Here is a 23,335-nt window from a genome sequence, read left to right on the forward strand (position 1 = left end):
CCAAGCCATCGCGACGATTCCCTTAGGGGAAGAAGTGGTCATTGATTTGAGGCTTGATAAAACCAGGGCCCAGGGAGGTCATGCTTTCTTTCAGCTTTTGGAGGGCTCAGATTGCTTGTTTATTGGAAACTCTGTGCAGGCTTCTCAAGCACACAACGGTTCCCCTGACGTGTAAGCAACGGCCCTTCCACGCCTTCGCCGGTCAAGGTCACCGAATGACGCGACCTCATCCCCCATCAGCTATCAGCCGTCAATCCTGTTGGCTCTAGTGTTCTTCCTTGCCTCCTTCCAAGAAGTTTACATTCGTATTATTTCCCTGCCCAGCCTGAGGTTCTTGGTGATAGATTCCAGCGTGAATTTTAATTGCCTCAATCAGCAGTCTTTCTCCCAAGCCGTCAGTCAGAACTTGAGCAGTGGACTCGGCGACCAAGCGCTCTGAAGCGCAGGAATGGTTCCCAGCCCCCACCTCGGGGTGACTATGCGGTTCAGTGGGCAGAAGTTAGGCTCTACTAAGGAGCAGGACTGAGCCCATCAGTGCTTAGGTGCCCTTCCCGCACAGTCCCCTTCCCAGGCTCGCGAACCGCTCCAGATTCCCCTAGCCGCCGGAACTCCGGGGGGTCACAGCGACCTCAGCACTCTCTCGCAGGAAGGTGGCGCGGACATAGCGCCTCCTTCTCCGCAGTCGGAACCAGACCTCAAACAATACACCAAACGTCGCAAATAAAAGCCTGTCTCCGCCACCTTTCCCGCCTCGCCAAGGTCTCTGTGGTCTCCCCGCGCTGATGCCGGCGCGCAGTCCGCCGCGTTAGCACTCTGGACAGCGCCCCCGGTGTAGCCAGCATCCTCTCGCCGCACGCTCCCCAGGGATCGCGTGCTCACCTCCCACCCGCTCACGCCGACTCCTGCACGGGCGCACTGTCTGCCTCACACTCGAACGATTCAGCTCTCTCCCTCCCGTTTTTCCCTCCGCCGCCCCTTCGTCCATCCCGGCTGGGCTCCCTCTCCTTCAAAATCGCTCGAGTGCTCGGGCGCTTTCCCATCTCCCGGCGGTGAGGACCCTTCAGTCCTCTCCTCTATTCACTCCCCGAAGCTTTCAGAGCTTTGCCACTTCTCTAAGCTCTAATCCCAACACACACGCGCGCACACGGACACGCACGTTTCCTGCCCCTGTGTGACACCCACCCTCTGTCGTGCGGCCGCGCCAGACCCCGCGCGGTGTTCCTCCTACTGCCACACACACACACACACACACACAAACACACACAAACGCACGCACGCGCGCGCGCAGGGCGGAGCGGAGGGCAGGCAGCTCGCCGGCAGTTTGCACTCGGAAGCGTCTTGCTCCAGTATCGCAGCGCCGATGGCATCTCCCGGCTCTGGCTTTTGGTCCTTTGGATCTGAAGATGGCTCGGGGGATCCCGAGAACCCCGGCACAGGTAGGAGAAACGGTACCTGCAGGCGGAGAGCTTTGCGGGCGGACTGGGATTTGAGGGGCTGGGGAAGATTGAAGGTTTTCCCACCTGCAACAGGAGACTTCGGACGCTTAGCCCTGCCCTCGGGGTGGGTCCTTGATGACCCAACAGACTAAACCCCACAGGCTCTTATCCCCTGGGAAGATGCCCAGGGACCGTCTGGTTCTTTTCGCTGAAATCTGGGAGAGCCTCTAAACACGGCGGTGTCTCCTCGACACCGAATTCCTGGGCCTGGGATTCTGCCACCGTCTTAGTGTCTGGAGAGAGAGAGGTGGTGGGGATAAGGAAAATTGGAAAGGGGAGAGAGTTGTTGATCTGAAAGGAGAGCCTGCGAGGAAATGGACGGCCTCGGGTGTCGAGGAAAACTCGCCCAAGCGAGGCAGGAAGGAGACTTTGTCCTAACCGAGTGGTGCCTGAAAGGCAAGTGCAAACGGCCACAGTGTGGGCCGCTTCTGAGGAAACCGCCAAGGGTCGGACCGGGCCTCCAGGCTCCCGCCCTCTGGCACCTGCTCGCTGTGCGGGCGCCAGGCAGGCAGCCTTTCCCGGAGCCCGGGTTTGTTGACGTCGTTCACAAAGAACGAAATTTCACACGTGTGCCTGCCGTTTTCTTTCTGCCTCGCTGTCCTCCCACCTGTCTTTCCTTGCAGCCAGGGCCTGGTGTCAGGTGGCCCAGAAGTTCACGGGCGGCATCGGAAACAAACTGTGCGGTGAGTGCCTGCGCGGGTGCCCGGGTGAGGGAGGCGGACATGGCCAGGCACCGCGGAGCCCGAGGAGCTCAAAGCCACCCTCTCACCTCCGCATCCCGTCAGGGGTCGGGTATTCTTGATTTGGGGATCGGGGATGGGGGTCGGGGGCTGGGAGCCAGGCTGGCGGGCGGCTGACTGAGGTCCGCTCTCCTTGTCCTTGCCCAGCTCTGCTCTATGGAGACGCCGAGAAGCCGGCGGAGAGCAGCGGGAGCCAGCCCCCGCGGGCCACCTCCCGCAAGGCCGCCTGCTCCTGCAACCAGAAGCCCTGCAGCTGCCCCAAAGCGGAGGTCAACTATGCATTTCTACACGCAACAGGTAAGGGCGCCTCGCTGGGTCCCGGGAGCTTCTGCCCCTCGCCCTGCCGCGTCCACCGTGGCCAGGAGGGACTCGGCGCCGGGAGCCTGAGCCGGGACGTCGAAGTGGAGGGCAGAAGCAGACCTTGGGAGAATCTCCAGGAGACCTCGAGAAACGCTAGGCCTGCCCCCTCGGTCGGACCCGGACCCGGGCCTCTGCGTGGCGCTGGGCTCCGGGGTTCCAAGCGGGGTCCCGGGCTGAGGCGCTCTGAGCCCAGCGCCGCCCTCGGGTCTCCCGGTGGCCGAGGCGCCCCGGCGCACCCTAGGTCCAGGTCCTATTCTCCGTGCGGCCGAGGCCTTGGGTGCGATGTGGTGTCTTGTTCAAAATAGCTTGGACTTTCTAGGTCTTCAGATCGCAAGAGTAATTTGTAGCTGTGGTTTCAGGAAAAAGATTCACATGAAACCTGCGCGCAGTTTTACTTTTGTAATTGCACACCCAGTGTGCGAGCGCGCGCGCGCACGCACACACACACACACCGCTGACTTAGGAAACAGCCGGCCTTAGTTAATAAGCCTTAGATCCTATGATGCCATAGGATAATAATAAGCCAAATGATAACCAAAATCTTATGAGCCATTTTGCCGGATTTACCCAAAGGCATTCCTCAAACATTCCTGACTTGAAGTGATCTTTTAAGATGACTTATTGAGAAATACCGTTTAGCGAGAACCCGGGAGAAACAGATGAATGGAAGTATATTCTCTTAAAAAAAAAAAAAAAAGAAAGAAAGAAAAAGGAAGCAAATCAGTTATGAGCTGAAATGCAAGAAATAATTTGGGATAAGAAAAGAAATCGTATTTTTTTCATTCATTTTTGAAAAATACCTCCCCTTTAAAGAAGATGCTCTGCTTTTCCAGAAGATTTTGTTAACGTAAAATCTCGGTTCAGAGAGAAAGTGTCAAATGAAGACATTTCCTGGATATTTTCATTGTAAAATTAAAACGTGGCATTTTGATTCCGTTCTTAGATCTGCTACCAGCGTGTGACGGAGAAAGGCCCACTTTGGCGTTTCTGCAAGAGGTTATGGACATTTTGCTTCAGTATGTGGTGAAGAGTTTTGATAGATCAACCAAAGTGATTGATTTTCATTACCCTAATGAGCTTCTTCAAGAATATAATTGGGAATTGGCAGACCAACCACAAAATTTGGAGGAAATTTTGATGCATTGCCAAACAACTCTAAAATACGCAATTAAAACAGGTATTGTCCAATCAGAAATAATAAAGCTCTTTTTTCTTTTATGATTTTTTTTCTAGGAAAATGTTTTATGGAGTTATTGATAATTTCAAATTTACAATGTTATTTTCATCATTAAAAAAGTCATGATTAGAATGATTAATGTCAAAAGCACCCTTTACTGTTATTGTTCATGGTTTTGAAGTCAGAAATGTTACCTAAGTATAAATCATCAGATTTTACATTGCACTATTTGGCCATGGAAATTATCCACTGATGTAGAAGCAACTATTTGTCAGTAGAGGCCAGTAGAAGTGACTCTACTATAGAGAAAGAAAAAAAAGAGAATGTAGAAATGAATGCATAAAAGGCATGATCCAAACAAAAACCCAAATACCAGGTCAGTGCTGGTATTTCGTTGGCATAGAAATGAATAGAAATTGAACAAACCATCTGTGTAATGGTTGAAGCAGAAGGGTAATATTTTGGCATTGTCTCAGAAGACTAAGACTTCAGATTTGAACTCTGGCTTTTCTCTATTTTTGAAGAAATGTACACAAAAGAAAACCCAATGTAAACTAGCTTAACAATTCAGCCATGTTATACAAGGATGCATGTGCTTCCTAACCACTCTGTATAGAAGATAAAGGGAAAAAAGGATAGAGGGGAATCAGATATCCTTAGGGACAATACTTTTAGTGTATTTTGTGTGTTTTTTAAAAATAGTATTCTCCATACTCTATCCATTTTTAGGATAGAGTAACATATATGTGAATGTATTCTAAGCTTTCATTCTAGCTACACAAAGTCAGCTATTCATCTCCCCAGGTCACGATTACCCCTGCCTTTTCTGCTTTGCCTCTAATCATCCTGATACATGGTGGCCATACACTTCATTAAAGCAATAAAAATAAGCATGAATGAATTTGGAAGGGAAGGAAGACCATGTGGATCTAAATTGATTTGTAGCCTTAGAAAGATTTGCTAACAAATAAATATGTAAAATATCACAAAACATTAATTACTCTAGAAACATGATCCTTTTCTCAGCAAATTTAGAATTACATGAATTATCAGTGCGATTCTAATCAAAAACAAATTTTAAGAATGTTTGTTGTGTGACTTTCAGCCCTTTGTTTTGCTATATTTTTGTTTTTGTGAGTTCTTTTCATTGACAGGATAGATATGCATAGAAGCTTTGGGAAATTGATTTCCTATACTATTATTTCCCACTTTTGTGAAACTATAGACTTAGAATTAAGTACGTAGGAGAAAGAATTTAACTTGGAGGTTTCTATCAAACTCAGTCAGTGGAGGATGCTTTTTTTAAGGCATCTTAGATTTAATTCTCAATTATATTGACAGAGAATCCACATGAGGTATATACTAGGCATTAAAGATTTTTTTTCCTTCCAGATTTTTGTATATTTGTAGGTGCAAGCCTGAGCAATGTTTTTAGTTCATTTTTGTTTGACCTACTCCCCAACCTAACATTTAAATACACTAACAGTAATTTGCTACCTATTACTTTTATTGCTACCAAGCCAAAAAGAATCTATAAAAGTGTTTTCATATCTTCATCCTTAAAAGCTGATGGAGTCTGAAATGCAATTTAAAGAGTTAAGATAATGACAGTTGCAGGTCAATGAAAGCAATAGTTCTGTCAATGTTCCATTTAGTGTTGGGAAAAGATGGGCCAATTCAATACTTAGATTTTGCCATAATGCTTGTGAAACTGTTGGTCAGTGTAGCTCTAATATGTTTTTTAAAGGTCAGAAAAAAATATGATTAAATTGAATTTCTGACCAAGGCATATCAATATTAATTCAGTACAACATTATTTATAACATATATAGTCTTCTGGTCCTTCCTCCCATCCCCAATAACATTTCAAATAATTAACAACTGCCACCTTCCTTTTTGACTGGCAAGTTTATAGGTTTTATGTACAACTTGTATTTGACAAGTAGTACTATTTAAGTTCTGTGAAGTAGTTTCTGTCACCGCTACAATTAGATGTGTTAATGTTCCTTGGGAGATTCCTTTATAAAAGCATGTTACTACTGAGAGTCTATAACCTAATTTCCACTTGGACTCCAGGCTTAGAGAGAATAGAGGGGAGATGAGGAAATCTTTATGCATTGTTAAAATTACCTCTGTAAGAAATATTGGAATAGAACATGGGAAAGTGTGGAGAATGATAAAATTCTGAAATAATTAGGCTTTGCTGGGGTCATCAGCTTTGGCGTTAGTGGTAGCGGCTGAGGAGTGAAGGGATTCATGAACTCAATCATGAGACAAAGGAATTGAAGTGTGAGTAAATGAGCCGTCCTTGGGTGTGTGTTGCTGGTCTAGAGAGCACAGTCTGGACCGACTTGGGGCCCCTTTCCAATGGACTGTGGACACCAGGGTCAGAGCTGCCTGGGGCTGGCTATTCACAGTCTGCGCACCCTTCTTGGCTCATTTGCTGATCTGTGGGCAGCGGTCCAGAGGCACAAACAGTGCCTGGTTTCAAACTCGCTCTCCGAGGCGGCAGCTCATGGCCATCCGACTCCTCGGCAGGGTGCTGACTTGCAACACAGGATCAGGTTGGGGCAGCAGCAGCTGCAGCAGCTGGATGCCAGGGCGACTCAGACAGCAGGCAGACAGGTCTCAGGGAACCCTACCTGAATTCGCCAGCAGCCTATTCATGGGAAGCCAGCAACCAAGGGGACATTTTGTTCTGATCTGTCAAAACTATCTCCCTGCATATTTCCACATCATTATCAGTGAATGCAAATTTTGAGGCTGGACAGATTTTGGTGAAATAGACCAAGGTCAAAATTTGACACAAGAAGGAAGCCAAGCAATTGCAGCATCGCACTTCTTACCATAGTTTCCCAGAGGGAGTCATCAGGGTGAATTGATCTTCTGATAACCTGGGGCACGACATAGGTCTTGGGATCCCACTCAGTTTTATGCAGAGGTTTTCCTGCCTAAGGGTCCATAGACTTGGTGTGAAATGAGAGATACCAGATTCATCCAGAAAATGCATAGGAGTTGAGAGAGTCGATTAATGGCTAGATTTGCTGATCCTTATTAATTTTCTCATTTCAAGGAAATGGCTTAGGGAAAGAGGAATGGAGGGGCACCGAGAGGGAGATGAGGGCTATGATTTCAGCTGTGAGCGCTAATGAAATGGGGAGTCAATGAGGCAGAGAGGGGTGGAGGGCTGCTGCAGACAGCAGCGGCAGCCACAGCCAGGAAGGCTTTTTCCCTTTCCGTGGACCTGTAGACTGATGGGAGCAGCATCAGAGAGCCTGGGAAAGAGCAAAAAGCTCAAAGGGCACCCCGCAAGGCCATCGGGATGTAAAACAATGCCATGCTGGAGAATAAGTGAGAGCTGGCCAGTCTCTTTAAAATGTGCTCTTTCCCAGCTCTTCTCAGCATCTACTCATCTAGTAGCCACATGCTGGAGGCTGATAAGAGAGCAGTCCCTGGTCCCGGAGATAAGCTTTGTGTTGACTTTTGTCTCTGCTCTCCCCATTGCCTACCTTTATCTTGTTTTGTCCAGGCTGGCCTGAGAGTCTCTCACATCCCCAGGCTTCAGACAGGTGTCCAGTAAGTGGCAAAGTCGTTTTAATAAGAAGCTGCTTCCAGAATTGTTAATCTTGCAGGATTTTGGCTGCAAAACAACATCACAGATTTATAGATAGGCTTATGTGGAGCAGGACAGGGAAATGGAAGTCTAATGAGATCTTTACAATCACATTTTAAATAATAGCCTCAGGAGTGTTGGGGTGTCAACCCCTTTAGAGAGTTTTAGAGAAATCCAGAAGTTAATTAGATAAGCCTGACTGAGGGACTGATCAATCCGTTGAATATACCTTCATGTATCTTGTGGACAAGACAGGGATGTTGGCTGTATTTAGCTTTATTTTTAATTGCAACTGTGAAGGATCTCTGTTGTGTAGAATCAAATATTTGGACAGAAAAGAATAGACAAGAATTACATTTGTTCATTACATTTGTTCATACCAGCTTTAGACAGTCATCGCCTTTTGAATTCAGGGTAAATCACTCAACAGAGTGTCCTATTTTCTCATTTTTGCCTTGTCTTCTCTGATCATCAGCCATTTGTCACTGATATTATATGGATGTTGGCATGCCTGGCAGATGTCATGGTATATGACTGATTCCCAGCACAATTTAATGGAAAAGGGTTTTTTAGCAGCACAAGTGTAAACAAGAAGTGGCCTATTTTTGAGTAGCTTGGGATTGTCCCAGCATTTGAATCTGCAAATATATTGAAAGAATGCTAGAAAATAAACTAGTATCCACACTGCAAACCAAATGTATTATCTTTTTCTAGGGTATGGTTAAAGAAAGATCTTTAGCGTGTGTTCTAAGAAATATCACAACACCAAACAGTCTGTCTTGTTAAAGGAAATGCTCCTTTGCTATGTGTGTGTGTGTGTGAGAGAGAGAGAGATGGGTTTCTGAGTATGGATTTCGTATTACTGAAGGCTCTTTCAAGATTCTTCATCTAGAGAAATCATGGATTTCAGAGGCATTCATTTTCACTGGACTCACCTTGATTCTGGTGTTCCATCTAATTCAGGACATCCAAGGTATTTCAATCAACTTTCTACTGGACTGGATATGGTTGGATTAGCAGCAGACTGGCTGACATCAACAGCAAACACTAACATGTAAGTAGCTAAATATGTTTTTGTGTAATCCAGGGTAATTATTAATGACATTTCATAATATTTATTCTACCTCTTATGTAAAAAAATAAATCTCTCTCTCTTTTTTTAAGTAGCCCCTAGAACAGTGAGACAAACTTCAGAAGAGTATGGGTATTCACTCTTGCTTAAAAGAAAATAGTCCTGATCTCTTTTTCACACAATCAAAGTTATGCATCATGTTTTAAATACAAAAAGACACTTTGGGGGCATACTGGATGTATTATTGCATGTAATAGGAGAGAGAAATGGTACTAGATGTTGTCTTTTAGATAGTGTTAGAATGTTACCCTGCAATGTATTAATTCACTATGATAAATGACCCTTGTGCATGAAGCCAATCACTGAAGCTCTTGACTTATGAATGTAGGAAACAGAGCAAACCTTTTTTGTCTGCTTAACGCTATACTTGTAACATCTGTGAAAGTAGGGTTTGAACAAGGAAACTGTTCTGTAGATACTGTCATGATGAATCATTCCATTGAGTGACAGACATGAAATGTGGCCATGACGGTGTTTCAGGTTCACCTATGAAATCGCTCCAGTATTTGTGCTTTTGGAATATGTCACGCTAAAGAAAATGAGAGAAATCATTGGCTGGCCTGGGGGCTCTGGCGATGGGATATTTTCTCCTGGTAAATGATATTTTAATATTTCTTCATATTTTTCTTCTGGTTTGTCATGCCTTATTATAAACATCAGTTCAGTTCAGTCACTCAGTCATGTCCGACCCTTTGCGACCCCATGGACTGCAGCAAGCCAGGCTTCCCTGTCCATCACTAACTCATGGAGCTTGCTCAAACTCATGACCATTGAGTCGGTGATGTCATCCAACCATCTCATCTTCTGTTGTCCCCTTCTCCTCCTGCCTTCAATGTTTCCCAACATCAGGGTCTATTCTAATGAGTCAGTTCTTCGCATCAGGTGCCCAAAGTATTGGAGCTTCAGCTTCAGCATCAGTCCTTCCAATGAATATTCAGGATTGAGTTCCTTTACAATGGACTGCTTTGATCTCCTTGCAGTCCAAGGGACTCTCAAGAGTCTTCTCCAACACCACAGGCTCAAAAACATCAACTCTTCGGTGCTCAGCTTTCACTTTATTATGAACATAGGAATGATTAAATATCTAGCCTGTGTTTCTGCTTAGGTTAAATAGACCAGGGGTCCCCAGCCTTTTTGGCACCAGGGACCGGTTTTGTGGAGGACAATTTTTCCATGCACCCTTCATGGGGGATGGTCTGGGGATGATTCAAGCACATGACATTTATTGTGCACTTTATTTCTATTATTATGATGTCAGCTCCACCTCAGATCATCAGGCATTAGATCCCGGAGATTGGGATTAAGTACATGTGACCACTGACCATGCATCCAAGTCAACTACCCCATGCTTGAATATTTTTTGTGTGTGTGTTTAGAAAGAGGATAATCAGCAATGATATTAACCCGTACTTCTACTGCAATCCTACATACAGGATGCATGGATTGTGTGGAACAAAGGAATAAAGATTCCTAATAAGTGAATTAGGGAATAAGGTATTGTATTTTCCCAAGCATCATGAAAGGAGAAGGGTACCGTCACTGAATAAAGCATTCTCTGATTGAGGGAAAATAAAAGGTACAGTTTACTTAACAGAGCCTCCGTACACCATCCCTTTCAAGGAACAAGCAGGGAAGCTGATTCACACAATTTTTAAGTAGGACGGAAAGTGCCTGGAAGACAGTTTCTTAGTGCTAAAAGAAAAGGGTGATGATTTCTTTCAGAGGTTTCCCATTCTTTTTTTTTTTCCTTTATGATGTCATTTAGTCCTTCCCACTCTGCCTTTTTATCACCAGCCATTGTATTCTAAGCTCCATTATATATACTTCTTCCAGCCACAAAAGTCAGCCTGGGACAGAAAGTCCTGCTTTGGGTTCCAGGTCTGTGTATGTGACCTTGGTTTGACACAGAGAAGAACTAGAAGCTGGGAAGTCAGTGGGAAGAGAGAGAGCTACTGACCTGTGGAAAAGAAACCTGGCGCACAGACCGTCACCTCCTCAGCAGCAGGAGATGGGGGTCATCAGAATGGGCATCACTGGCCCTGGAGCTTGGTACCCGGAGACTGGCCCTGCTGGGGAGGCCAGAGCCACACCTGCCATCGTGTCAGGCAGAGCAAAGGCTAAGTCGTGATTCCTCTTTAGCAAATCTGCAAAGGCAGGGGGATCACAAAGGAGAGAGAAAATGAAATGAAAAGACAGAAAAGACATGATGATGAGTAACAGTGGCCTCAAGGCCAAGTCTTAAATTCAGCAACTTTATCTACATATAGCTATCTATAAATAGCTCAGATCGGCTATTTCATTTTCTGTTTTTAAAGAGATAGTATGTTTTCAGGTGCTGAAGGAAAATGTGTTAGTTAAATGAAAGGGAAAATTTGCCTTAAAAAAAAAATCATTGTACACCAGCTGTGATGAAAATTTTAGGCTAGTTTCAATTTGTAGGGAATTTGATATTTAGTGCCCTTGGAAAACCATCCCCGACTGAGGGAAGTTTGTTAGCATTAACTGGAACTGATGTTTTAAGGTGTTTTTCATGAGGAACTAGGTGAAGTTCAGAGATGAATGTCGTTTCTACCTTCATTCTGCCTACTCTTGTACGAGTGGCTGTGTGACTGAGCTGTCCCCAGGGAGCCAGGAGCTCCTTGGGCTCTGTGTTCATGGTTCCCAGTAATGGGAAGAGAACAGCTGCTCCTGTGGACCTGGAAAAGATGACTAAGTGGAGTTGGACCAGGCCTAACCTACCTGGCTGGTCTTGGAACACACCTGTCCCAGAAAATATACACCCAGAGAAAGACTCCTCTTTGGTAGTTCTGCTAAGCCAGGTATGGACTAAGGGCTGCCACCCCCATCAATGATGGGGAATGATCAGGTAGAGAAGACTTAAGCTCAATCCTGAGACTCCTTCCTTGGATCCTGAAGATCCATGAGCTCTGAGTTCCCAAGATGGAAGCCAAAGATGCCAGGCTACAGGGTAAGGAAGACACTGGAAAATCAGGAGGGAACTGAAGAAAATGTCATTAGCAACCTGTTTCTGCTCTGCTTTCTACAATGCATTACAGAGAGGAAATGGACCATAGCATCCTCAGTTTCTAATAGATGGCTTTCTGGGTAGGATCCAGCCTTATTCCTGGGAGAAAGGGTCTATGACTTAAGGGGTGAACATAGGGGAAATCATACACCTATGTGCTTGAGATCTGACAGTCCCATTGCCTGGAACTAGACATGGAGAGTTAGGTCCATGGCTTGAATACTCAGCTCAGCCAAATTTCTCTACACCTCCATCTATAACATCCAGTGGCGTCATGCTTCATGGAAAGTTCTTTGAAACGGACCGAAAAAAAATATGTGCAGCCTAATGGTTGAGAGTCGTGTTTTATTTGGTGGAAATTTTTAGGACTTAAGCCTAGGAGGCAGCATCTCAAAGTAACCCTCCTCTGAGAAGTTGAGGGGAGGAGCCAGGATATACAGAAGTTTTGCAATGAAGGGCTGGTAGTCTGAATGTCCAAAGATGATTGTTAATTAAAGGAAGCCAGCTATTCCAAATTAAGGAATTTAGTGCTTTTCTATGAATGGGAAGATATAAGAGTTTGGACTCACTGAAATCATTCCTTTCATATGCATCTCAGTCATCTGGAGCCAGTATCCTGGGTTTTCGCATCCTGACCTTCCTTGGGGCAGATCACAGATCACAGGTATTCTTCTTCCTGAGTGCCCTTGAGGCTCATCAGCTCACTTTGGAGGGCTGCACTCACTGATGATTGTGATATCCTTGTTTATGGACATGGCAGGAAATACTCCATTCCTCAGAGACTTTCAGAAGAAATCTGTTTATGGGATGTCACCTTCACCTGGGAGTCAGAGGGAACTGGAGAATGCCACTGCTCAGCACGTCCTGAAGGGCTGAGGGGGAGAAGGGAAAGCTTGGCCTAGTCACAAACCTGTTCCTGTCTAACAGGATTCTCAGAATGTTTGGGGCTTGTTGTTGCATCCTTTCTTGGAAGATTTTTGGGAGATAAGAGCATGTAGGGCTTATGCATCTGCCCTCTTGCCTGTGTTACACAGTGTAGTCTGCTCTGTCCAGAGACCCAGAAGCCTCTTTATCCCTCCTGGGGCTGCCAAACCTTTAAATGGAGAATGACTGAGCTGTGAGATGAAGCGTGGGAGGCTGCACCCTGGATCATTGTCCTGGGAGGCCCACTTTCTTTGTGTCCTTTTTCTCCCGTTTTCTTTCCTTTTTGTTCCTCCCTCCTTTCTTCCCAGCCTCTCTGAAAATAACGAGGGCAGCAATTCTTAGTGGGGATATATTTTGTCCCCAGGGGACATTTGGCAATGTCCGGAGATATTTTTGGTTGTCACAATTTATTTGGGAGTGGGGAGCATGTAATGCTCATGACATCTGGTGGGTAGAGGGTAGGGATGCCCAGGAAAGCCCCATCACATGGAACTGTCCAGCCCGAAAGCTGGTACCATGCCCGGCAGCATCCTATCCAGTCAGCCTTTTAGACAAGGTGTCAGCTCAGAGCCGGCCTGACCTGGATTCTATTTATCCCATGTCTCTAGGGTCCAGAAGCAGTAGGAATTGCCCTCGTTCTGACTGATGATAGAGCCAGGCTCTGGGTGACGCCTGCTCTGTGCCAGGTTGCCTGCTTGAGTCAGACCCCAGGGCTCACTAGGAAGAGATCATCACCATACCTGGGCCATCCAGCTTGGTACAGAGAACCCTCCTGCTCCACAGCCACCTGAAGGGAAAGGAACCGAGAGAACTCACATGATGGCAGAGCCCAGGCGTACCCTGCTTTGGGTTGGGGAGGGGGGGTCATTGTGTTTCACTCCTCATCATGTTCTCACAACTCCCACATCAGCATATTCATTTGCTTTCACAACTTTCTGTCTTCTATCTGGTTAACAAAAATCCTAAACTATCCAACAATCCTGGGGAGAAGCTCACTTTGCTTGTCAAATGAGACTACTTATAAGACACTAATTCTATGGTATGAAATCCTTGACAGTCTTAGGATGGCACATGAAAAGTAGTTCAACATGGATTTAACATTCCCCTTGTGTGTCTTCCTAATTATGAAATTGTAGCCATTAAAATTATATTGCAATGATGTCATTAAGAGGGAAGAGCCATCTGAGGGGAATTAACAGATGAGTATGATGAGATGGGCTTGGATGTTTATCATTCTATAAGGATTGTTAACAGTCCACAATATTAATAGCAACTGATCTTTCTCAGCTCAGATAAAAGGCACTGCATGAGCTGAAATGAAATGTCCTCTCCATGAGGACATACATAGGATTTTCACAAATCTAATGCTGAATGACCTACTCTTAAGCCGAGAAGGAAGTCAACTTTTTAAGTTCTTAAAGGCCTTTTCAAACGGCTCCTAGTAAGAGCAGAGTCCACTGCAGTTCACACCCTGCCCCACCACCCCCAAGCCCCCAGAGACAGACGTAGACTTGGAGGGCTGGGATCCATCCTGGGATTGGGCCGAATACTCCTTTGGACCCTCTCAGCAATGCCTTTGAATTTGAGGATTCAATTCAAAGCACAGCCAGTAAGACGGTTTTCTCCTGTGTCCAAGGAGGACTCTAGGTCAGTGGAATTAATGTTGCTTGCTTGTGACATAATGTTAACGATGACTAGAAAAGGTAACTGTTGTTTCTCTGCCCTCTAGGTGGCGCTATATCCAACATGTACGCCATGCTGATTGCGCGCTTTAAAATGTTCCCGGAAGTCAAGGAGAAAGGAATGGCTGCGGTCCCCAGGCTCATTGCCTTCACGTCTGAGCATGTAGGTGTTCAACGTCCTTTCCAAGTTTAAGGTTATATTCCGTAAAACCTGAGTTGAAGGAGTGGTATTTGGAAATACTTTACCCCACGATTTCTCTTTCCAGAAGATGCCTCTTGGGAGAGGATGAAGGGGAGAGATCAGGTGGGTGGTACAGTGCGGGGAGTTCCTTTCTCTTTGAAATTCAGGAAGATGCTCAAAGTGAAAGCGGTTTGCTTTCAACCCATGGTCCTATACTTTGTAATAAGGTTATGTGTTGGGGAAACAGGAGGAGGAGAGAGGGCAGAGTAACTGAACTCATATGGATCATCAGTGCTTTGCAGTACAGAACTCAAAACTGCCAAGTATCCTGTTGATACAGGCTTTCTGTTAGAAAATTCTGACCAGATATTCTACCCTCTTGGTTCCTTGGAAGCCAGTGAATACAGTTCACAACCACTCCACTAAAAATGGAATTAAAGGAAATTAATTATTTATTTTAATACATTATCCTTAGCATCTTGTGTTCAGTCATGTTTTAGCATGTTAAATGCCCTTCCTCAATTTATAGGCATCAAATTTAGCAGAGAAGAGGACAGCCTGAAATCACCTGATGTTTTCTTTTCCTATTGCTGCTGGAACAAATTACCACAAAATTTGTGGCTTAAAACCACATGAATTCAGTATCTTACAGTTCTGGAGGCCAGAAATCTGTAGTGGGTCAGGTAGGGCTGCGTTCCTTCTGAAGACTGTAGGAGAGAATCCATTTCCTTGCCTTTAGAATTTCCAGAGGCTGCCTGCCTACCTTGGGTCATGGCCACTTCTTCCGTCTTCAAAAGCAGCAACAGCAGATCCTCAAATCCCCCATCCCCATCCCCAGCCTCTGCTGCCATCACTCCACCTCCTTCTCTAGCTCTGACTCTCCTGTTTTCTTTTCTTGTGATTATACTTTGATAACACAGGATAATCTTTCATCTCAAGATCCTTCATTTAATCACGTCTTCAAAGTCCCTACTGCCGTGTAAAGTTACATATTCACAGATTTAAAGGATTAGGATATGGTCGTCTTTGTGGAGGAGCACAGTACTCAGCCCACAAAGCCTGATTCCCCACCACGACATAGCTCTCATTTCTCAGCTTCTCCAAGGGTAGAAAACCAGAATGCAATTTGTCTTCCAGTGACTGTTTCCTTAAAGTGAATTTGGATCCCTCAGTAGTTACATGTTACTGTATTCTCAGGCTCGAAACACCCAGGTGATCTTATATTGGAGTCTTCCTCTTTGGGTTTCCTTGCTGTTTCCACATCTGAAATGAGGTTGACGTGTTAGCATGTTCATTGTGCTCTCTGGTTTCTGCACAAGTTTCTTGGGCTCAGGTTAGATGTAAGTTCATTTAACATTGCTCAGAAAGTTCAGTCATGTGACCTGAGGATAATTTAATGTACCTTAGTTCCTCGATATTGCCAACTTGTGGTCTCTCTCTTCTCCATTTTCCAAGGAAAGAAAGGTGATTTAGAAAGAAATGATTCTACAACAGCCATTCAATTCTTCACCTCCTTCTAGTATTTCTATCTGTGCCCATAATTATGGAGCAAGATTTGAAAATTATGAACCTAAAATACCAATTGTCTCTAACTCAATAATTATTTTGACAGATAAGCTATTCTTCTAATGTACAAGACCTTAAATCTTGTTGTTATTGACCATTTCTAACTTCCAATAGATACATGTTCATTTAATTCAAAAGCAACCTTGTGGGCCAGGCAGAACAGGGGTTGTTCTCAGCATTTTTTTTTTTTTTTAAATGAAGAGGGTATAGTTAGCTAGAGAGATAGGGCCAGGATTAAATAAATTTCCTGACTCCCAGACCAGTGAGGGCCCTGCCCAAACCACCAGCATAGAAACTAGATTAAAAAATACAACAACAGTTTTATAAACTACAGCTCATCAATTGCTTTACATTTTATACCTTCCCAAGTCAGATTTCCACCAAGAACTTTTTTATTAACATGCTGTTACTGCTGCTGCCAAGTCACTTCAGTCATGTCCGACTCTGTGTGACCCCATAGACGGAAGCCCACCAGGCTCCCCCGTCCCTGGGATTCTCCAGGCAAGAACACTGGAGTGGGTTGCCATTTCCTCCTCCAGTGCATGAAAGTGAAAAGTGAAAGTGAAGTCGCTCAGTCGTGTCCGACCCTCAGCGACCCCATGGACTGCAGCCTTCCAGGCTCCTCCGTCCATGGGATTTTCCAGGCAGAAGTACTGGAGCGGGGTGCCATTCCCTTCTTAACATGAGGCGATGCTAAACTGTTTCTTCTCCATCCCTCCCCAGCCTAAAATATCTTTCATAATACCCATCGGTTGGGCTGGAAGGGACTTTTAGAGCTTGATTTAAAGAACTCCAGTGTCTCCTGGAGCACTTGATCCAAACTGTTCTGGACATTTGTTGTTGTTCAGTTGCTAAGTTGTGTCTGACTCTTTGTGATCCCATAACTGCAGCAAGCCATGCTTCCTGTCCTTCGCTGTCTCCCAGAGTTTGCTCAAACTCATGCTCAGATGGTAAAGAGTCTGCCTGCAAGGCAGGAGTCCTGGGTTCGATCCCTCAGTCGGGAAGGTCCCCTGGAGAAGGGAATGGCTACCCACTCCAGTATTCTTGCCTGGAGAATTCCATGGATAGAGGAGCCTGGTAAGAGTTGGACCCAACTGAGAGAATAACACTTTGACATTCTGGACATATGAGCCCTTAAAAGTGAGTCCTGCCCTTGAAGCTTCAAGTTAAGGGGTAGCATGTCTAGCTGACTCTGGGCTCCAGACCTCAGGGCCATTCCATCCATTCATCCTTTTGTACTGCTCCTTCCAACTTCAGGCCATGCCGGATCTTTCCTTAGTCTTAATGGATTTTGCAATCACTGTCTCAACCAGCTCCAGAAATAGACCTTCACAGGCTGAATAAAGAAAATTACCAAATCAGGTCTCAGCATACCCTTTCCACAAGCTAGTTTCCATCTCTGCATGGAGGTTTCTTTCCTGAATCCTTTGACCTGCAGGGAGACTGGAAGGGGTGTGGGGCGGGGTGCTGTGTGGGTCAGGTGGGGAAAGGAGTGGCCAGTGGCTGAGGCATGAACTGCCTCCATTATTGTCTCTTGTTATGCTCCTAGAGAATTCCCAAGTCACAGGACTTTGGGAGAATGAAATGAGAGTCAAACACTTTCATCAGTGCCTGGGATATAAGAAGTGAAGTCACTCAGTCATGTCCGACTCTTTGCGATGTGACCCCATGGACTGTACCCCACCAGGCTCCTCCATCCATGGAATTTTCTAGGCAAGACTACTGGAGTGGATTGCCATTTCCTTCTCCAGGGGATCTTCCTGACCCAGGGATCGAACCTGGGTCTCCTGCATTGCGGGCAGACGCTTTACCATCTGAGCCACCAGGGAATCCCAATGGGATGTAGGAAGCTCTACATAAATATTCAGTTCATTTCAGTCGCTCAGTCATGTCCAACTCTTTGCGACCCCATGAATTGCAGCCCGCCAGGCCTTCCTGTCCATCACCAACTCCCAGAGTTCACTCAAACTCACGTCCATCGAGTTGGTGATACCATCCAGCCATCTCATCCTCTGTCGTCCGCTTCTCCTCCTGCCCCCAATCCCTCCCAGCATCAGAGTCTTTTCCAATAAGTCAACTCTTTGCATGAGGTGGCCAAAGTACTGGAGTTTCAGCTTTAGCATCATTCCTTCCAAAGAAATCCCAGGGCTGATCTCCTTCAGAATGGACTGGTTGGATCTCCTTGCAGTCCAGGGGACTCTCAAGAGTCTTCTCCAACACCACAGTTCAAAAGCATCAATTCTTCGGCGCTCAGCTTTCTTCACAGTCCAACTCTCACATCCATACATGACCACAGGAAAAACCATAGCCTTGACTAGACAAACCTTTGTTGGCAAAGTAATGTCTCTGCTTTTCAATATGCTATCTAGGTTGGCCATAACATAAATATAGGTAACTTGAAAAAAACCACCAGCACCTTGTTTTATGGATGAAGAAGTCAGGCCCCAGAGATGGAAGATATTTTTCCCAAGCTTTCACACCCAGGCAATGGCAGCATCTGCTCTAGAGCCTCAGTTTTCTAACAATTCTAGCACTGTGCTTTCGGCTCCTAGGCTGGCTGACCAGAGAGCCACACTAGCTGGCTGTTCTACATTCACTGGAAGCAGCTTTCATCAAATCCTATTTTCTTCATGTTGGTTATTCTGACGTTAATATAATTTCCTGATCTATTGAACTGACCTGGTTACTGTCCTTTCTTCTGTTCTGAGCAGGGAGTTGATAACTGGACATGGTTAGTGCCATAGAGATGAAAATCGTGTTGAGAAACTGCCATCCTCCAGCATCCAGAGAGAAACTTCACATGTTCATAAGGCAGAGGGTCGTCTGTTGTTTTCTAGAAGACACTCCACTCCCTCTCTGCCACGTTCTGCAAAGCTACCCATCACTTCTCTGGCCACAAAAACAGACTAGAACTTTCCCTAGCTGATGAGGAGGGCAAGCTGGTTTTGTTTGTTCAAAACGAACTGTTCTTGAAATTCACCTAACATTAAAGCAAACAAATAGTATGGCGATAAATCACTGAGTTGAAACGAGATAGTGTTAAGTTATGAGTTGGGAGTTCCAAGATTATTTTTCTCTGAAATATAGAATCACAAAATTGGAAATGATCTTAAAGATTATCTGGTTCAGTATTCATCCTTTGCTGGAATCTCATCAAACTCAGTGACAGAAGAGCCCAGAAAAAATTAACCTGATGAATTTTAGGTCCTTTCTTGAAAGCAGGTTTAGAGGGAACCTAAGATCACAGCTTGGTAATTCATCTCTCTCTCTCTAAATCTTTTGAAAGTCCCAACCATGAGCTTAATTCCAGATTCCTCTTATTTCCTCATGTGACATAAGCTCTTCCAGAAATAGCTTCAATGAAGCAGCATAATCACATCTAGGAAAAATGTTCCTTATAATCACAGCAGACGCTGAGATCTTTCAGATAAATCACCATAACTAACTCATTGCACTTGTCACATGCCAGGTCCAGGGCGGGTCGGCGTCTCCTGGAATCATCACCGGTGTTCTGCTGAGATGCCTCATGACCTCAGCCCACTTCCATGGGGGTGATGATTCTCATAATTGCTTTAGAAAGATGATTTTCAGATAGCAATACTTTTTGAGAGAGTTTCAATGACAATAGATGTCTTTTGTGTTAAAAAATGAATGGTGATTGAAGTAATTGTTTGGCTCTGTAAAATTCAATTTAAATTTTAGAAAGAATGTAATTCTAAATTATTCAATGTGTATGAATAATAAGGCTATAACAACTTCTTGTTGATAATGAACTATCCATATGTTCCTTAACAACTTATTCTTTTAATCTAATAATAATGTAAGTCCTCTAACAAAAGTAATGATAAGTTCTAGAAAATAAAGAATTGGGGAAATATAAAAGCAAAACCAAAATATGAATGGTGACCTAGGCAGCTTGGAAAAAGCTCCCATGTTATGCTCCTCATTAGGCAGAAACACTAACTGACCTTTCAGTATGTGAACTAGTGAACCAAATTCAGGTCACTCGGCACCCCCTGCTCCACCTCTGTGCTCCTCCCTCCTTTTGCTCATAGGGTGCTTGTCACCCCTGTGCCATCTTCTCTTCTACCCAATCCCCTCAAAACCTCCTCTTCAGAAAGAACCTGAGAGTCATGTCAGTTCAGTTCAGTCACTTAATCATGTCCAACTCTTTGCAACCCCATGGACTGCAGCATGCCAGGCTTCCCTGTCCATCATGTAAATGATTGTAAAATCTAAGTGTTGCCTCTCATGGGGACATTTTCACTGCAATAGGAGAGGCAGAATGAGGCAGAAAAGCAGAAATCCAGCCATTGGGCATTGAGATGTTTTCTTTATTCCTTCCTCTACTCACTCAGTGCTGCTGGATGCCAGACACTGGGGAGACAGGGGTGAACAGAACAGACCCAGTGTCGGCTCTCAAGGAGCCAGCATTGCGCTGTCAGAGAGGAGAAGAGGATGGTGACCCCTCCCGGTGCCCCTGAGTCACATTCCTCATCTGATGGGTGACTCTCCCTTGCTCCAAGTGCCAGGTCAGGAGTCACTGGATAGACCTGTTTTTCTTCAGGTTAGTAGATAAAGCTCTTCTAGTAGTAGATAAGCTTTGGGGTGGACTAGAAATGATGACAGGGCCTGCTCTGCCCCTCCCAGGAGATTACTTAGTTCATTTCTTCCTCATCTGTAAAATGAAGATTACAATACCCAGTTCATGTAGTTGTTGGGAAGACGAGATGGGCTAATACAGTGCCTGGCCTTTAGTAAACACTCCACCAATGTCAACCAACACTGCTCTTGTAACCAAGCACCCACTGATGTCCCTAAAGGTAGAGAGCTGAGCGCCTCCGGGGGGCAAGTTGAGGGCATATCTGGGGGTCAGTTATTTTCTTAAGATGGATAATGGCACCTCCCCCAAAACACTTCCCTGGTGGCTTAGATGGTAAAGAATCTGCCTGCAATGTGGGAGACCTCGGTTCAATCCCAGGGTTGGGAAAATACCCTGGAGAAGGGAATGGCAACTCACTCTAGTATTCTTGTCTGGAGAATCCAAGACAGAGGATCCTGGAGGGCTATGGTCCATGGCGTTAAAGAGTCAGACATGACTGAGTGACTAACACTTTTACTTTCCCCCCAAACACCCAAGCAGTACTCAAGTAGTCACAGCTTTGAGATAGTTTGGATTCTCTGTTGTTGCTTGTATGATTTGGGGAGGTTTTTTTTTTTCCCACATGCTCCAATTTGGCATATGCTTATTTTATAACGTAAAGTGAATTGACATTAGTTTTGTTTGAAGGTTTTGAAATTCTGCTCAAGTTACTCAGGGATATCTCAGGGTGGTATTACATTAGGTGATAGGCTGGAGAATTGGAAGGACCACAGTTTTGTGAGCATCTATCAATGCTGGGCGACCTGTGGGCCCTTCCCATTCAATACCTATGCTTCTCACACCAACCCTCAAGGTAAGAATTCATCCTTGCAGCCGAACAAATGATGACTCAATGAGAGAGTAACTTACCTAACTAGAGCCAGGTCGTTTTATCTCAAGGAACTGCTTTCTTTTTTTTTCTTTAATTTTTTTTATTGAAGTATAGTTGATTTGCAGTTATATAGTTGTTGTGTTAATTTCTGCTATACAGAAAAGCAATTCAGTTATACACATATATACATTGTTTTTCATTTCCTTTTCCATTATGGTTTATCACAGGATATTGAATAGTTCCCTGTGCTACACAGTAGAACCTGTTGTTTATCCATTCCTATATATTATCATTTACATCTACCAATTCCAAGCTTCCAATCCATCCCGCCCCACCTTTTTTCTGTGTCTGTGAATCTGTTTCTGTTTCATAGATAACTTCACTTGTGTCATATTTTCGATTCCACATATAAGGGATATCATATGGTATTTGTATTTCTCTGTCTGACTTACTTCACTTAGTATGATAATCTCTAGTTTCATCCATGTTGCTGCAAATGGCATTATTTCATTCTTTTTTATGGCTAATGTTCTGTTATATACATATGTACCACATCTTCTTTATCCATTCATCTGTTGATGGACATTTAGGTTCTTTCCATGCCAGATGACCTCTTTTCATTACACATTTTCATTCCACTCTTCTCAGGATCCTAAAATCAGGGAAATAATTGCTTTCATGTGGCTGGATACATGCTTGGTGCTGGTGTTCACGTTTGTCACCACACACCACCGTTGGGTCTACTTAATCCTGGTACACGCCATTCATTTCTTTTAAAACATACTTAAGGGCACAGACTCGCAGTGGGGTAACCTTATAGCTTTGAGTGCAAATAATAAGGTGGCAGCTGTACAGAAATGCCTCGTGTGCAGATCATGTCACCTCTGACTCACATGGAGTCTCTAAGAACATGGTGGGAGATCCCCTCCCCTCCACCAAATTGTGATAATCAGAAACCAGTGAGCTTGTACTCTGGGCTCCCACAGTACAAGCTCCTTTGTCCATCAGATGCTTTCCAAAACTGGGTGCTCTTTTAGTCCATTTGATGAGCAGAAGCAGGAGCAAGAGCGACCAGCTTGTCTGAGATGGTATAGGAGGCAAACGAGGGGGGTCAGGAAGGGGTGTGGAGTAGCAGGAGGACAGGGAAGGACTGCTGGTTCACTGACTGGCGGTGGGGGCAGGGGCTTCAGGGCAAGAGGAAGGGCTGAAGGAGCAGATTCCAGCTCAGTCATAGGCTAGGCTGGGCTTCAAGGTTTCCTTGCTGGGCATCTGTGATGTGTAAGGATGCATAATTCATCCACCTCTGTTCTGTGTGCCTACACACACACACACGCACACAGACCCCGTTCACTCCTCTCACAAATGGAAAGGCTATATTGGTAATAAAGGATCAAATCCAAGGATGACTGGTAGACCTTCTAGCTGAGAGATAAAGCTCTCTCTAGATACCTGCTTCCCAAGCTCCTCAGCCTTCAGGATGCTGTGCTCTGCTCTGGTTTATCAACAAGGGGTTCTGTTCAACATGGTGCCAAGGAGTAAAGATGTTTCTCTTGGTATTCTCACAGGCTCATGGCATCCTTCCATTTAAGCTGTCCTTACTGTTTCTTCCTCACTAGGTAGTCTCTTTTTTTTTTTTCCCTCTCAAGTTCCTTCTCTCTTAGGTCACTGGTTATTTGTGGATGATGTTGTTGTTGTTTAGTGCAAAGTCATATCTCTTTTGCAACCCCATGGGCTGTAGCATGCTAGGCTCCTCTGTCCATGGGATTTCCCAGGCAAGAATCCTGGAGTGGGTTGCCATTTTTCCTTCTCCTGGGATCTTCCCAACCCAGGGATGTAACTTGTGTCTCCTGCGTCGGCAGGTGGATTCTTTACCCCTGAGTCACCAGGAAAGTCCCCTATTTGTAGATAGCATTTAGCTATTTCCCTGTTCCCTCTCCTGAAAATGGAAGTGGACTTAGTGTTTGG

The 23,335-nt window shown here is 45.0% G+C and overlaps 1 protein-coding gene across 1 annotated transcript in view; it reads left to right on the forward strand.

The window, feature by feature from the left end:
* The first annotated feature begins 1,348 nt into the window (after positions 1-1,348).
* Positions 1,349-23,335, forward strand: part of GAD2 (glutamate decarboxylase 2) — a 61,868-nt gene continuing 39,881 nt past the window's right edge. The window contains exons 1-7 of the mRNA NM_001205723.1: positions 1,349-1,436; positions 2,120-2,179; positions 2,384-2,533; positions 3,540-3,773; positions 8,350-8,440; positions 8,999-9,111; positions 14,197-14,312. Of these exons, the coding sequence (NP_001192652.1) occupies positions 1,361-1,436; positions 2,120-2,179; positions 2,384-2,533; positions 3,540-3,773; positions 8,350-8,440; positions 8,999-9,111; positions 14,197-14,312 (840 nt within the window). The 5' untranslated portion in view covers positions 1,349-1,360. The remainder of the gene's footprint in view (positions 1,437-2,119; positions 2,180-2,383; positions 2,534-3,539; positions 3,774-8,349; positions 8,441-8,998; positions 9,112-14,196; positions 14,313-23,335) is intronic.

Source organism: Bos taurus, chromosome 13 (assembly GCF_002263795.3).
Source record: "Bos taurus isolate L1 Dominette 01449 registration number 42190680 breed Hereford chromosome 13, ARS-UCD2.0, whole genome shotgun sequence".
NCBI lineage: Eukaryota > Metazoa > Chordata > Mammalia > Artiodactyla > Bovidae > Bos > Bos taurus.